Source organism: Lissotriton vulgaris, chromosome 1_1 (genome assembly GCF_964263255.1).
Source record: "Lissotriton vulgaris chromosome 1_1, aLisVul1.2, whole genome shotgun sequence".
Taxonomy (NCBI): domain Eukaryota; kingdom Metazoa; phylum Chordata; class Amphibia; order Caudata; family Salamandridae; genus Lissotriton; species Lissotriton vulgaris.
In genome coordinates, this window is record NC_141685.1 from 808,164,255 (window position 1) to 808,177,850 (window position 13,596).

A 13,596-nucleotide genomic window follows, 5' to 3' on the forward strand; every position below is an offset into this window, starting at 1 on the left:
TCTCCTTCTCTTTTGTGTGTTGGTTCAGGCGTTTTAGGGCTCTAACATGCCTGGTCTTTTTGATAAGTGTCCAGCATGTGGGAGGAAGAAGGCCAAGAGTGATCCACACGACGTCTGCATCGTCTGTCTCCCTGAAGATCATGACCCTGAGGACTGTCATCTGCCAGCAGTTTACTGCTCGGACTCTGAGGGACAGGATGAAGATTAGGCTTTCAGGCCTTGAGGAGAGACGGCTGCAGGTGGGTCTGGGCAGGCTGGGAAGGTTCCCTCTGCCTCTGCTGAGGCCTCTGTGGGGGCTCCCCAGAGGCAGAAAGTCCAGAAAACGGTCCCGGTCTCCGTCGACGTCGATTGCATCGACGACGACGTCGAGAGGGATGACGGCGGTGTGTTCCCCTTCTCCCCGGGGCTCCGGGTCGAGACGGCGTGACGGCTCGACGTCGAAGGGCCTGGAGAGGTCGCCGTCGACGTCATCGTCATCATCGACGTCGGGGTCTTCCTATCGACGTCGGAGACGAAGTGACAAGCATCGGCGCTCGCCGTCGAGGCGTCGCCGCCGATCGCTGTCGAAGCACCGGTCGGCGTCGAGGGGCTCCTCGACGTCGGGGGCATCGAAGGAGGAGGAATCGACGCTCGTCGTCGAGGACGGAACGTTCGACGTCGCGGAGGCGGCGTACAACGTCACGGAGGAAGAGGTCGACGTCGAGGGGACGACGTTCGACGTCGAGGAAGAGGAGGTCGAGGAAGAGGAGGTCGACTTCGCGGAGGCGGCGTTCGACCCTGGAGTCGCGGAGGCGACGTTCGACACCGGAAAAGCGACGCTCAGGGTCGAGAAGAAAGAGGTCGGCGTCTAGGAGTCGTTCTGCCTCTCCATAACGGCGCAAGAGGGATTCTGGTCCCAGAAGTCAGACTGCTTCTAGTGGAGGGCGCAAGAGGAAGCGATCACCTGCTGAAGGGGCTGGATCTCAGCCCCGTCGCCTAAGGGGTCACCGGGCTCGGTGTACTCAGAGGTGTACACGCCATCTCAGCCTAGGTCGCCACCTCCACCTGTACCTAAGGAGGATCCTCCACCCAACCCTCCGCTTCCATCAGGCGACCCACCGCCACCAGTTCCTCCACATGGGCCCGCCCCTCGGCCGATGGTTCCTCCGCCGAGGTCCACTTCGCTGCCTTCTTTGCCTGTACCTCCTAAGGGGACCCCGAAACCTAAACCCCGAGAGGAGCCAAGGAAGACCCCACCACGGAAACCTGTGGAGCGGCCATGGGCTGGCAGGTCTCGCTCTCGCTCTGGGAGAAGGGAGAGATCGCGACACAGATCGTCCACGCGGTCGAGACGCCGCCATAGGAGGCACGAATCTCGCTCCCGCACAAGGTCCTCTGGTACCAGGGACTATTCTCCTACCTTGTCGGGGTCACCTGACACGAGGGTGTCCCCGATTGATGACCTGGTGGCGTTCCATGATGTCCTTTTCAGGGGCGCTGCGAAGTTGGGCATATCCTTGACGGTGCCTACTCCTAAAACTTCAGTCATTTTTGAGACATTGCATCAAAAACACCTGTCTCATCCACTCCTGCCTCTGGTGCCGGGCCTGGAGGAACTGGCTATGGCCCTTTTTCTCACCCCTGCGGTGACGAAGGCGGCTCCATCGAGGCTGCTGAAGAAGTACCGGGCTCCCGACTCGGACCCGGCCTTTCTGAGGGCAGAACCTCCTCCGGACTCTGTAATTGTGACGGTGGCCCGCAAACAACATGCCACCACCCGTCATCCGCGGTTCCCCCGGATAAGGAGTCCAGATGGATGGATTCGGCAGGGAGGAAAGTGTGTGGAACATCGGCTACCTCCATGAAGGCTGCGAGTGCCACGGCGCTGTTGGGACGCTGCGACCGCGCCCTCTTGGACTCCCTCCAGCAGTTTGCGGCGCTGTTACCTCGCGAGAAGCGCGAGGACTTCCAGGAAGTGCTGAATGAAGGGATGCTGGTGGCTAACCAGATTATCAGCGCTGCAGCGGACTCTTCCCTGTTGGCAGCTCATGGGTTTTGCCATGGGGTTAACCAACGTCACGGCTGGCTCCGTCTTACGTCCCTCAAACCGGACGCACAGCAGAGGGTAGCCAACCTGCCATTCACCGGCGAGACCCTCTTCGGGAAGCATGCGGACGATGAGATGGCCCGCATGAAGGCGGAGGCCGAAACGCTCACGGCTGTGGGCCTGGAGAAGCCGAAAGACACGAAGAGGTCGTACCGCCCGTTCCAACGGCGGTTCGGTGGGCAAGGCCGAGGACGTGGCCAGGCTTCGGGACAGTCGCAACAACAACAACAGTTCCGTAAGCCATTCCAGAAGCTCCAGAAGGGCAGAGGAGGCCAGCAGTCGGCTCCGGCGCCCAAGGGCCAGGCTGGGTCTAGGCCCTAGGAACCTACTTCCCCCGGATCTGTTACCCACTCCGGTAGGGGGAAGCATTCAATTTTTTCTGGCAGAGTGGAGAAAAATTACTCAGGACAAGTGGGTGCTGAATATTGTTTGCAATGGATACAGTCTTCGGTTCACGAGCCCTCCTCCGGCGATTCCTCCGGTCAGCTCACGGTTTCAGCTGCGCGAGCTCCAGGCGGAGGCCGATATCCTGTTGAGGAAAAGGGCGATAGAAGACGTGCCTCTGTCCCAGAGAGGAAGAGGCCTGTACTCCCGGTTCTTCCTGGTTCGCAAGAAGGACAAGAACGAGTTCAGGCCCATTCTGGACTTGCGACAGGCAAACCAATGGATTCGCAGGGAAAAGTTTTGCATGCTGTTGTTGCACCAGATTTACCCTCAGTTGCAACAGGGAGACTGGCTGTGTTCCATAGACCTACAGGATGCTTACTTCCATGTGCCCATTGCACACAAACACAGGAAGTTCCTGCGGTTCCAAGTCGGCGCCAATCACTATCAATACACAGTACTCCCATTCGGACTGAAGTCTGCGCCGAGAACATTCTCGAAGTGCATGGCGGTGGTAGCAGCACACCTGAGGAAGAACAAGGTGTTTGTCTACCCGTACCTGGACGATTGGTTGATCATGGCATCCTCCTTCTCGGAAGCGCGAGCACACTTCCAGAAGACATGCGTTCCCTTGAACAACCTGGGGTTGCACATCAACATGCCCAAGTCTGTCCCGGCTCCGGTCCAATGCATACAGTACTTGGGAGCCTCCATCAATACGCTGTCAGCAAGCGTGTCTCCTTCGGAAGAGCAACGATTATCTCTCCTTCGGAAGGCTCAGGCTCTTATGACAACTCCATCTACAACAGTGAGGACTGTGTCTTCTCTACTGGGATCGATGGCCTCTTGTATCTTCCTGACGCCACACGCACGGCTGCACATGAGACCGCTGCAGGAGTGCTTGGAAGACCAGTGGTATCAGAGGACAGGGTCTTGGGACGACAAGATACGACTGTCTCTGCATGCTCTTCAGTCTCTGAAGTGGTGGTGTTCAGCGGAGAACCTCCTAAGAGGGGTTCCCTTCCACAAGGACATTCCCTCGCAGACTGTCGTGACGGATGCTTCTCTCCTGGGTTGGGGAGCGCATTCCCGGAACCTACAGATTCAAGGAACGTGGTCACCGATGGAGGCCACGTATCACATCAATTTCCTAGAACTCAGGGCTGTTCACTTGGCACTGAAGGCCTTTCTTCCGTCCTTTCAGACCAACTCTCTGCTTGTACAGACGGACAATACCACCACGATGTACTACCTCAACAAGCAGGGGGGCTCGAGATCACGCACTCTGTCACAGGAGGCGCAGGCGATCTGGCACTGGCTCCTAGCCAGAGGATTGATGATAACGGCTACCCATCTGCCAGGTGTGCAGAATGTTCAGGCAGACGCACTGAGCAGGCTGGTTCAGGAAAACAACGAATGGGTCATAAACGACGAAGTACTAGGAGAAGTCTTCGCAAGGTGGGGAACTCCAGATGTAGATTTGTTCGCCACCGCCGAAAACAGCAAGTGCAGAGACTTCGCCTCCAGGTACTACCAGCAAGGGACGCTGGGGAATGCGTTATGGATCAACTGGACGAACAGATTTCTGTACGCCTTTCTTCCCATTCCCCTGATTCCGGCGGTGCTCATCAAGCTGGCCCGGTCCAGGGCTCGGATGATACTCATTGCCCCGGAATGGCCCAGGCAGTGGTGGTTCACGGACCTACTTCACCGGTCTCTCCTTCCTCACATTCGGTTGCCGTGCAGGCCGGACCTTCTCACGAAGTTCGGGGGACGGATGTTACACCCCAACCTCTCGTCTTTGAGTTTGGCGGCATGGCTCCTGAGATAGTGCAATATGGCCATCTGAATCTGCCTGAGGATTGCATGGACATACTGAAGGAGTCTAAGAGGCCTTCCACTCGAACTTCATATGCTTACAAGTGGAAGAGGTTTTGTATCTGGTGCCAGTCTAAGAACCATGACCCTACGATCTGTAAGGAAGATGTCATCCTTCCATACCTTTTACATTTGGCGCAGTCTGGCCTTAATGTTCATTCCATTAAGGTTCATCTTGCTGCATTGACTGCCTACAGGAAATTCCCTTCACAGACTTCCTTTTTCCCGATCCCTCTAATCAAAGATTTTCTGGAAGGATTGAAGAAAGTATTCCCTCCTGTCAGGCTTCCTTCGCCTTCATGGGAATTGAATGTGGTGCTGTCCAGATTAATGAAGGAACCTTTTGAACCTATTCATAAGGCTTCGTTGCAGCACCTGTCCTGGAAGGCGGCGTTCCTCGTGGCCATTACATCGGCCCGCAGGGTGAGTGAAATGAAGGCGTTGTGTTGTACTGAACCTTATACTGTATTTCATGCTGCTAAAGTTGTTATGCGTACTCACCCTAAATTTCTTCCCAAGGTTATTTCTGATTTTCATGTCAACCAGACTATAACTTTGCCTACGTTTTTTCAGAACCCTTCGTCTCCAGCGGAAAGGTCTCTCCATTCCCAGGATGTTAGGAGGGTGTTGAAATTGTATCTGGATAAAACCAAAGATATTCGTAGGTCTGACCAGTTGTTTGTTAATTATGGATCAGTCAGGACGGGTCTTGCTACCTCTAAGCAGTCAATCTCTAGATGGATTGTGTCCTGCATACAATTGTGTTACCAAAAGGCTAATAAGACCTTAGGAGGTAAGCCTAAGGCTCATTCCACCAGGGGCAAGGCTGCCACGACGGCCTTGCTCCGTAATGTGCCGATTGCTGAAATCTGCAAGGCAGCCACTTGGAAGTCGGTCCATCCCTTTGCTAAGCATTACTGCCTGGACACTGACGCCAGGGCAGACGCTCAGGTTGGGCAAGCTTCGCTGCAGAATTTGTTCGCACAGTAGTGGCGTTTTTTCTCCACCTTCGCTTTGGTGTGGGGATGGGCTTGCCCTTCTATTCACTAGATTATGACTATACACAGAGATCCCCTACTACAGAAGGAGTAGTTTCTGTCCTGTAACTTCAGTTCTGTTGTAGGGGTATCTCTGTTATAGTCATAAGCGCCCGCCCTCCTCCCCGGCTGAGATATGTCTTCATGGAAAGAATGCGACAGGTCTGGCGTGCTTCGCCTTCAAAAAGAACTGAAAGTAGAGGGACCTGCTATGCATTCTGGGATACTGGGAGAAAGTTCTAGAAAGCTCTCTTAAAGGCACAGTATCCTATTTAAGCCACATAATGGCAGCCTATGGGGCTTGTCTGTCCATGCCTTCCTCTCTATCATTCCAGAGTCTTTTACTGGTGGAGGCAAGTTTCTCTATGGTAGAAACTGGGCTGGCTGTATTATGTGTGGTGTTATTTGGTGGAATTTCTAGTTGAAGTACTGGACAGTGTTGCCTGTGGATATAGGCTGCATTATTTGTCTTTAAATTCTCTCTCAAGCGTCTTTGCAGTTTCTGCATGATTTGACAACTTAAGAGATTATTTTTGATTGCCGGGGTCCACACACATGGGCGGGACTATTCACTAGATTATGACTATAACAGAGATACCCCTACTGCAGAACTGGAGTTACAGGACAGAAACTACTCCTTCTTGGACCTTTCTATACGAAACACAATGTCGTTTCTTATGTAATTACAAACTATATTTGATGTATAATGCGTGTTGTATTGCTTTTGCACTAAAAGTAAAATAGAATTTATTTTTGGGGTTTGTTGCACTCTTTGTGAGTGTGCTTTCTTTTCTTAACATTGGCTCAGCATACCTGCGTTTTTTGTATTTACATCATGTCGATTTATGTGCAACATAAGTTTTATCACATTACTCGAGGCTTCGTGACGCTAAATGCGCTGACCAGCATTGCAATATTAGACCATTATTTTCTTTTTAGCTCCGATAGACATATGCTGCGTGTTTTTTTTACAGCTACTTTACACGGCAGGGATGCACCTTCTTGTCGATGGCCCTCGGTCTGCCATTAGTTTGCCTCTTGCTTTGTTCGTATCGCACAAGTGGAAGGTTAAGTCTGATGAGTTTTTGCCCCCTTGGCACAGCCACAAGTAGAGTCTTTCTTATCGACGGCGCCACCATTTACATCTCCTTAATAGCGCCTCGAGCTTCTCACCCTCCTTCTCCCCCGCCCCCCGCCCCATCCAACTTGTTTTTCTTTAACTGTAACCCAACCGAAACGGACTCAGAAGGATGAAAGGCTTTTGCATGCGACTACCCAACTCATGCGAGCACCCCCCCAGTTCTTCCTGCGCACCGCCGATTACCACCCCCCCGCATTCCTTCACTTCCATTGAACCACTCAGTCCGGGACACAATCCCCCTGCACCCATCCCCCTTTAGCCTCCTCCCGAGCCGTGCGATCCTCCCCACGTCCCTCACTCAGCCAAATTTGAACTCAACCGCCCTTACTGAAACCTCAGATTCTCTCCCCACTCTCCACCGCTAGCCCCCGCTAGCACATCGATCACAGGAGTGAAATATTCAGTTCACACTATTTATTTTGCTGATATCTTTGTTTTCTTAGGTGCAAACCACGTGCGCTTTATAAACACTTTGGATGTCCTCTCTTTAGTGTGCTCTGTTACTTTATATCATTCCTTCCGCTGTTATCTCCCTCTACTTACATGCAAAGCAAGCGCCCGTCACAAACAGGCTGTCTAGTCTCTCTTTAGTTTGCTGGCGCCATTCAATTCACACTATTTGTTTTTCTGCCATCTCCTTCTACTTACATGCAAAGCGAGCGCGTACTTCAAACACTTTGTATGGCCTCTGTTTAGTCTGCTGTCTACATTGAAATCACACTTGAATTTTAGGTTTCCTTCATTTGCTAGTATACACATCGGGCCTGTATTACAAATAGTTGTATATTATATGTAGCTTTTGCGAGCACAAGTGATGTTGTTTACCTATATCTTAATGTCGATTAGAGCGAGATCCCCTTTCCCCGCTGACTTCCTTCCCTGCAAAAGCCCACACTTAGCTGTCGCCATTCACGCTCTCTACCTGCTTCCCCAACCCCTCTAACGATTTTCCGCACTGGTAGACATGCACACACAATCCTAGTTCCTTACACCTTTTCCCCGCGACCATCATCCAACCCAATACAATTTATAACTATTGCATTTCAAATAACAAAATTAATACTTTTATAATTTGCAAAACATAAACAAAAATTAAAAAATATTTACATTTACCACACCAAAAGCTCAAACTTTTCTATTGCGAGACCTATTGCATTACAAATGCTATAGGTGTCACATTTGAAAAAGTTTAAAGTATTGGCATTGTAAATGACAAAGCTATTAATTTGGCTATTTTCAAGACCAACACATTAAAAAAAAATTGTCATTTACAAAACCAATAGCTCCAACTTTTCTAATGCGAGACCTATTGCATTTCCAATGCTTGTTAGTTTTGTTGCTATTGTTTAATGGTGGTGTGGGCCTGTTTCAGATAGTCCCTGAGCCTTTTGAAACATATATGCCATCATTACATCCCATGTATATATAGTCACGCTTGTTGTCCAACTCTTTGACCAGGGCGATTAACACTTCTCTCCTTCATTTGTATCCTACAGTAATTGTCCTAACATTGATATGACTTTATGCGCTTCACATCTTATGTTTCTGATCTCCTTCTGTCACCCATGCTGTAGGGCTTTAGTGGATATAAATACACCATGCAACAAGTCTCTCCTTCCACTCTTGTTGTTCTAGTGTCCCCGCCATGTCTTTATAAGGGTGCAAGTTCTTTATTATTCCTGTCCAGTGTTTCGTTCTCTGTATTTACTATGGTAGACTGTAATTTTAATTTCTCGCGTCTTTCATGTACCCCATTTTCTGCTCCCACTGTGTAATGGTTGTTAGACCTGGTCTTCTTTTGTCTGTGGTCTTAATGCCTGTGTGGTAGGTGTGCTAGATGTATTTGTTTTTTTTTTTCTCTGCAGGTTACTAAGCGTGATGAAGACTCTTCCCTTATGCAACTGAAGGAGGAGTTCCGGACGTATGAAGCCTTACGGCGGGAGCATGACTCGCAGATTGTGCAAATTGCTATGGAGGCGGGTTTACGCATTGCTCCAGATCAGTGGTCCTCGCTCTTGTATGGGGACCAGTCCCATAAATCCCACATGCAGTCTATAATAGACAAGGTAGGAGGACCCCTCGTTCCTGTTCTTCCATTATCTTGTTATATTTTGTTAAATACATTTCTATAGTGCTCGTCTACCCAAAGGTGTTGTGGAGCTTGTGGACAATGAGTTACTAAGCTGGTGCATTACTGATTCCTAAACAGCCACGTCTTAAATACCCTTCTAAAGCCAAGAAGAGTGGGTATTGACCTAAGATGCAGTGGGAGGGAGTTCCATAGCTTAGCAGTGCTATTGATTAAACTCCTTCCTCCCCATTTCATGCCCTTAATTCTTGCAACGGTAATCAGTTTGGCATTAGTTGATCATACAAGTCTACACAGGGAAATAGTTTGGATTGAGGCACAGCGACAACAGATTTAAGTGCTCATTTAATTTTTATGCAGTCAGAGGTGCACTTCTCTAGAACTACTGAATTTCAGAAATCTTTTATGAAACTAGAGTTACTATATACTCTGACGCAGCAGTAAGGTATTGTGAGCTCAGTATTTTCTGTGCAGGTCACAGATATAGCTCAGGTCAGCACTACCAACTTCTCTGTGAGGTGTAGTAGAGGTTTAGAGTTCAGGTTTACTTAATCGTGTTGTGGGTCAGAGGCTTAATAGAGGTCTGGATTACTGGTTGTCTTGGAAAGTCACAGATTTAATCAGAGGCTAGGATTACTTCAGTCAATTTATCTTTCAGACCAGGCTTTTGAAGCATCCTGGAGCAGCGTTTGTGATGTTGCTTTCCTAATGTTCGTTTTTGGACCATGTAGAACTTTGCACATGCATGTTGAAATTCTGGTCCAAATGAGGTACACTACTAGAGGTTAAGTAACCAACTTCCTGCAGTATCACAAGTTCGAGAAATCTTACCTGGAATCCTGGGGAAGGTAGATATTTGTTTTTTCTTTGCACTTCAAGACGCTTAGGAGCTTACAAACCTATTTCTTTATCCATTTTAGAATTTGTCCTTTTCACTTTGCTGGTATATGTTCACGTGTGGCAGTGGACCACAGCATAAGTATTTGGAGTATGGTGGTTACGACTAGCAGGGAGCAAAAGCAACGAGACGCAAGGCTTGTAGCTTATGCAAAAGACATGCAATTGATGGACGGAATGCAGAACAATTCAAGACCTCTTGACTGGGGAGAATGTTTTGATTTGTTCTGCCTTCTGTCCATCAATTGTGTTTCTTTTGCTTTCTCGCCGTAACTGCGCCTGGTATGTCTAGACGTAGGTCCTTGGCTCACTGTGCCACTGGATTAAAGCTATCCTGGCTGAAGAGAGTTGAAACCCCGAAACCGGTCCTAGGATGCTTGTTTTTGGTCCAACTAGGACCTGGCTTGGCAGTTCGGGCTAGTCTGTTCACATGAGGCACAGAGTCAGGACTGATTTGCATATGGCCAAGTCTAAACTGGTGTGGCATGGTGAGCAAAGAATGATGGATTTAACTCCGATCTCTTGACTGGGGAGAATGTTTTGGTTTGTTCTGCATTTCGTCCATCAATTGTGTGTCTTTTGTTATGAATAGATTATGGCTGAGAATGTAGCAAACTTGTCTTTTTTTGAAGATGAGTTTGTTGTGGGAGTAGGTGTCTCCCCATCCTGAGGAGGTTTCTTGGAGGTCCATTGGAGCTCTGTATATTTGGAGCACATGAAGGGCCCACCTCCATTCTAGGGATTTAGGGTCCCAATGGGTAGAGTAGAGATGTATTTAACTATAGAAAGGCTAATGGCTTTGCTGTCAGGATGGAGGAGGTCTAGATGGGGCACTGGTGCAATGCTCTCACAGATTATTGGTTGCCTCATTTGGTTTACTGAAAATCTTATGTTCATGAATTCCTTTAGAACAGTATTAGGCTTTACTAAGCTACACCAAATGTGGTGGCTCTTAGCTTGCTGTGAGCACAGCATTAAACGGTATATTCCAAAGTACTGCTTTGCTTTGAGGCTCTTTTGTCCTCAGTGGACAGTATCTTGTTGGAAGCAACCTAGGACAGGATGTTGAAGGTAAGAAGTGCACTTTCATTAAAAGAAATTGCGTTTTGCGAAAGTAAGCCTCGTTATCTGCACTTTGGTAGTGAATTGCCCTAGTGAGTGTATCTCTTTATTTTTTACCTACTTTTCCTGCCTACACCTACAATTACATTTTCCGAATAACTTTTTGAAGTGCATGATACGCCTCCATTGTTCTTACCCATGATCCATGTATTTTCCCTTATTTTGTGATTTATTTTTCTGTTACATACACCACTGTGGCTGCCGTCTTGTTGTAGTTGATTGCAGCGACGAAATTGAGACTAGGCATTTTTAACACCAGGGCCTCCACTCAGTTTTTTGCCGACTGCATGACTGTTTTGAAATGTAACAAGTGAAGACACTGGCTTCTCTGATTCAGTGCCGTTTTGTAGATTGATTATTACAATTAACTTTTTTAAGTTGCAGACCCCGGCCTCATTCGCACAGAGTGTTCAGGAACTTACCATCGCACTTCAGAGGACTGGAGACCCAGCCAATCTCAACCGTTTGAGGCCACACCTGGAACTTTTGGCAAACATCGACCCTAGCCCAGGTACTGAAATTGCTGCAGTCTGGGCTATTAGGACATGGTTTGCAATGGGTGTTCTGTAATGCAAGACTGGTAATGGACTAGATGGTATTGTACATCCTTATATTTTTATTAGGGGCTGTACTGCAAATTGCCTTGTTCAAACTGTTCACACACACACACACACCCCATTTCCTGGTTGAGGCATGTCACTAGACTGGCACCCCTGCATCTTTTGCCTTAAGATAGGTCCTATTGAAGAGACAACAGTCTTTTGAAGTAGAGGATAACTCTAACCTTTCTTTACTTTCCTAATCATGGTTTACTACTTTAGTGTCCATATACTCAACAGGCGTATAGCAAATGAGTGGCCAATGAGGGAACAGACTAGGACATACCCTTTTTACCGCTCCAGTGGGGGAGAGGTAACTCTACATCAGAAAGAGAGTCTTATCACAATAGACAAGAGGGTGCTAAACATTATGGGCCATGGATCCTATTTATGTTTCAAGGCCAAAATACCACCAGTACCTGCCAAATCAGCGTGGAATCACCAGTTGACCATCTTCAGGAGCTAAATGTCTGTCTTACTGGAGAAATGTGGACGAAAGCTGGCACCATCTCAAAAAAGACTAAAAGCTTACTCCAAGCACTTCCTGATTCAAAAGAAAGTTTCAAAATGGAAATACAGACATGTTCTAGATCTATGGCTTACCAATAGATACATCAAGAGAAATTTTGGCTGCGTGTACTACACCAAATCTGTCCATGGTATGCTTACTTCCACATCCCCAGAGCAGGACATCATAGGAAGTGTCTGAGATTTGTGGTAGTGAACTCACATTTTCAATCCACAGACCTTTCATTCAACCTAAAAGCAGCCTCATGTTCTCTCTACAAATGTATGGCAGTAGCAGCAGCTCACGTGCAAAGAAAGGGAATCTGACTAATTAAAGCTTACACCTAGTCCAAGATGGAGCTGGATTTTAAGAAAACACTGGTGTTTTTCAAACTAGGTCTCCAAATCAGCTTTCCAAAGTCTGTCTCCATGCCAGTGCAATGTCTGTCCTACGTGGGAGCAACGATAGACACCGTAAAATGAAAAGTGGATACTTCAGAGGAGTGTGTCATCTCTCGGAGACAAGTGTCCTCTTCTTTCGAGCACCAACAGTCTGACAGATTGGCAAATCTCCTATCTTTTTGGTTCTTTTGCATCCAATATTTACATTGCCCTGAAAGCAAGACTTCATGTGAGAACCCTGTAGTGGTGCCTAGAAGATGAATAGTATGAAAGACTGAACAATTTGCATTTAAATCTTTCAATGAAACAATCCCTTTCCTGGTGTAAGAGACCAAATATCCTCAACAGAAGACTCTGCAAAGACATTGAAAGCTCCTCTGGTCCATCTGCCATTAAAGGCCATTGGACAGATGAGGGGAGCTTACATTTCTTCAACTATCTTTAGCTGATCGCGACCCATCTTGGTCTCTAGGCTATCGTTCGGTTTCTTGACAAAGAACAACATATTGTTGCAAACCAACACCATCACAACCATGCACAATCTAAACAAACAGGAAAGCAAGAGGTTAAGACCACTTTGCTGGTGGTGCAGAACTTCACCCACTAAACGCAGCGTGCATTCCAGGTAGTTTGAACCAACAGGCGGACGTAATCATTCGCCTCTATGAGGAAACTGAGTGGGATCTCAAAGACTAATAAAGGACAATGCATTTTATTAATCTGTTTTGATCATTAAAATGTAAATATAAGGCATTATCATTTACAATGTCAATAGCTCAATCTCTTGTAAATGTGAGATCTATTTCATTTCAAATACACAGCCGCCATTGTCCTGGGCTGCTTGGAAAGGTGAAAGAGCGCATGGCGCTCTGAATGCCTGCAGTAGGAGAAACTCATTTAAGAAACTAGGGCTTACAGACCTACTGTGTAACAACAGAAGCAAATGGAAACAGTCCACATCTGAGGTTACAAATGAAGACAAGGCGGTGCTAAGGAGGGACTAACAAGCCTATTAATTAATCAGAAGCCAGCATTTCCGCAGGACAATGACACAAGCCAATGGAAAATGTGGGCGGTGCTTCAAGTCTATACTCTTAATACACCATGCCTCGCAGAGCAGCGTATGCACTGCCCAGGCTCGACCTAAAAAGGGCTCTATCAGCCTTTTAGTAGGGCTCTGCATAATAATAAGTAGAACATGTGTTGTTATTGGAGTGAGGAGGTGTTTAATGTCAATCCTGATATCCTTCAAATTCTAATGAATAGATGCCAATGTGAGAAAAGCACATTTGAGGTCAGGGAACAAACCGACAGGAAAACCATTAACATGGGACTAGAAATGCAAACACAAGGACTAGCAGACAAACGCAAGCACAAGAGCCAAGTGCGCACCAACAGGAAAATAGTGAATACGGCTGCACAGGTAAAAAAACCAAAAAAAACCACGGTATTTG

General features: G+C 47.7%; 1 protein-coding gene across 9 annotated transcripts in view; it reads left to right on the plus strand.

Annotated features, from left to right (window-relative positions):
• Positions 1-13,596, plus strand: part of RC3H1 (ring finger and CCCH-type domains 1) — an 828,931-nt gene that overhangs the window by 226,345 nt on the left and 588,990 nt on the right. For 7 of the 9 annotated variants that reach the window (XM_086956761.1, XM_086956804.1, XM_086956790.1 and 4 more), the window contains 2 exons: positions 8,392-8,592; positions 11,013-11,145. In XM_086956761.1, the coding sequence (XP_086812887.1) occupies positions 8,392-8,592; positions 11,013-11,145 (334 nt within the window). The remainder of the gene's footprint in view (positions 1-8,391; positions 8,593-11,012; positions 11,146-13,596) is intronic. The other 2 variants (XM_086956775.1, XM_086956812.1) reach the window with 1 other exon arrangement.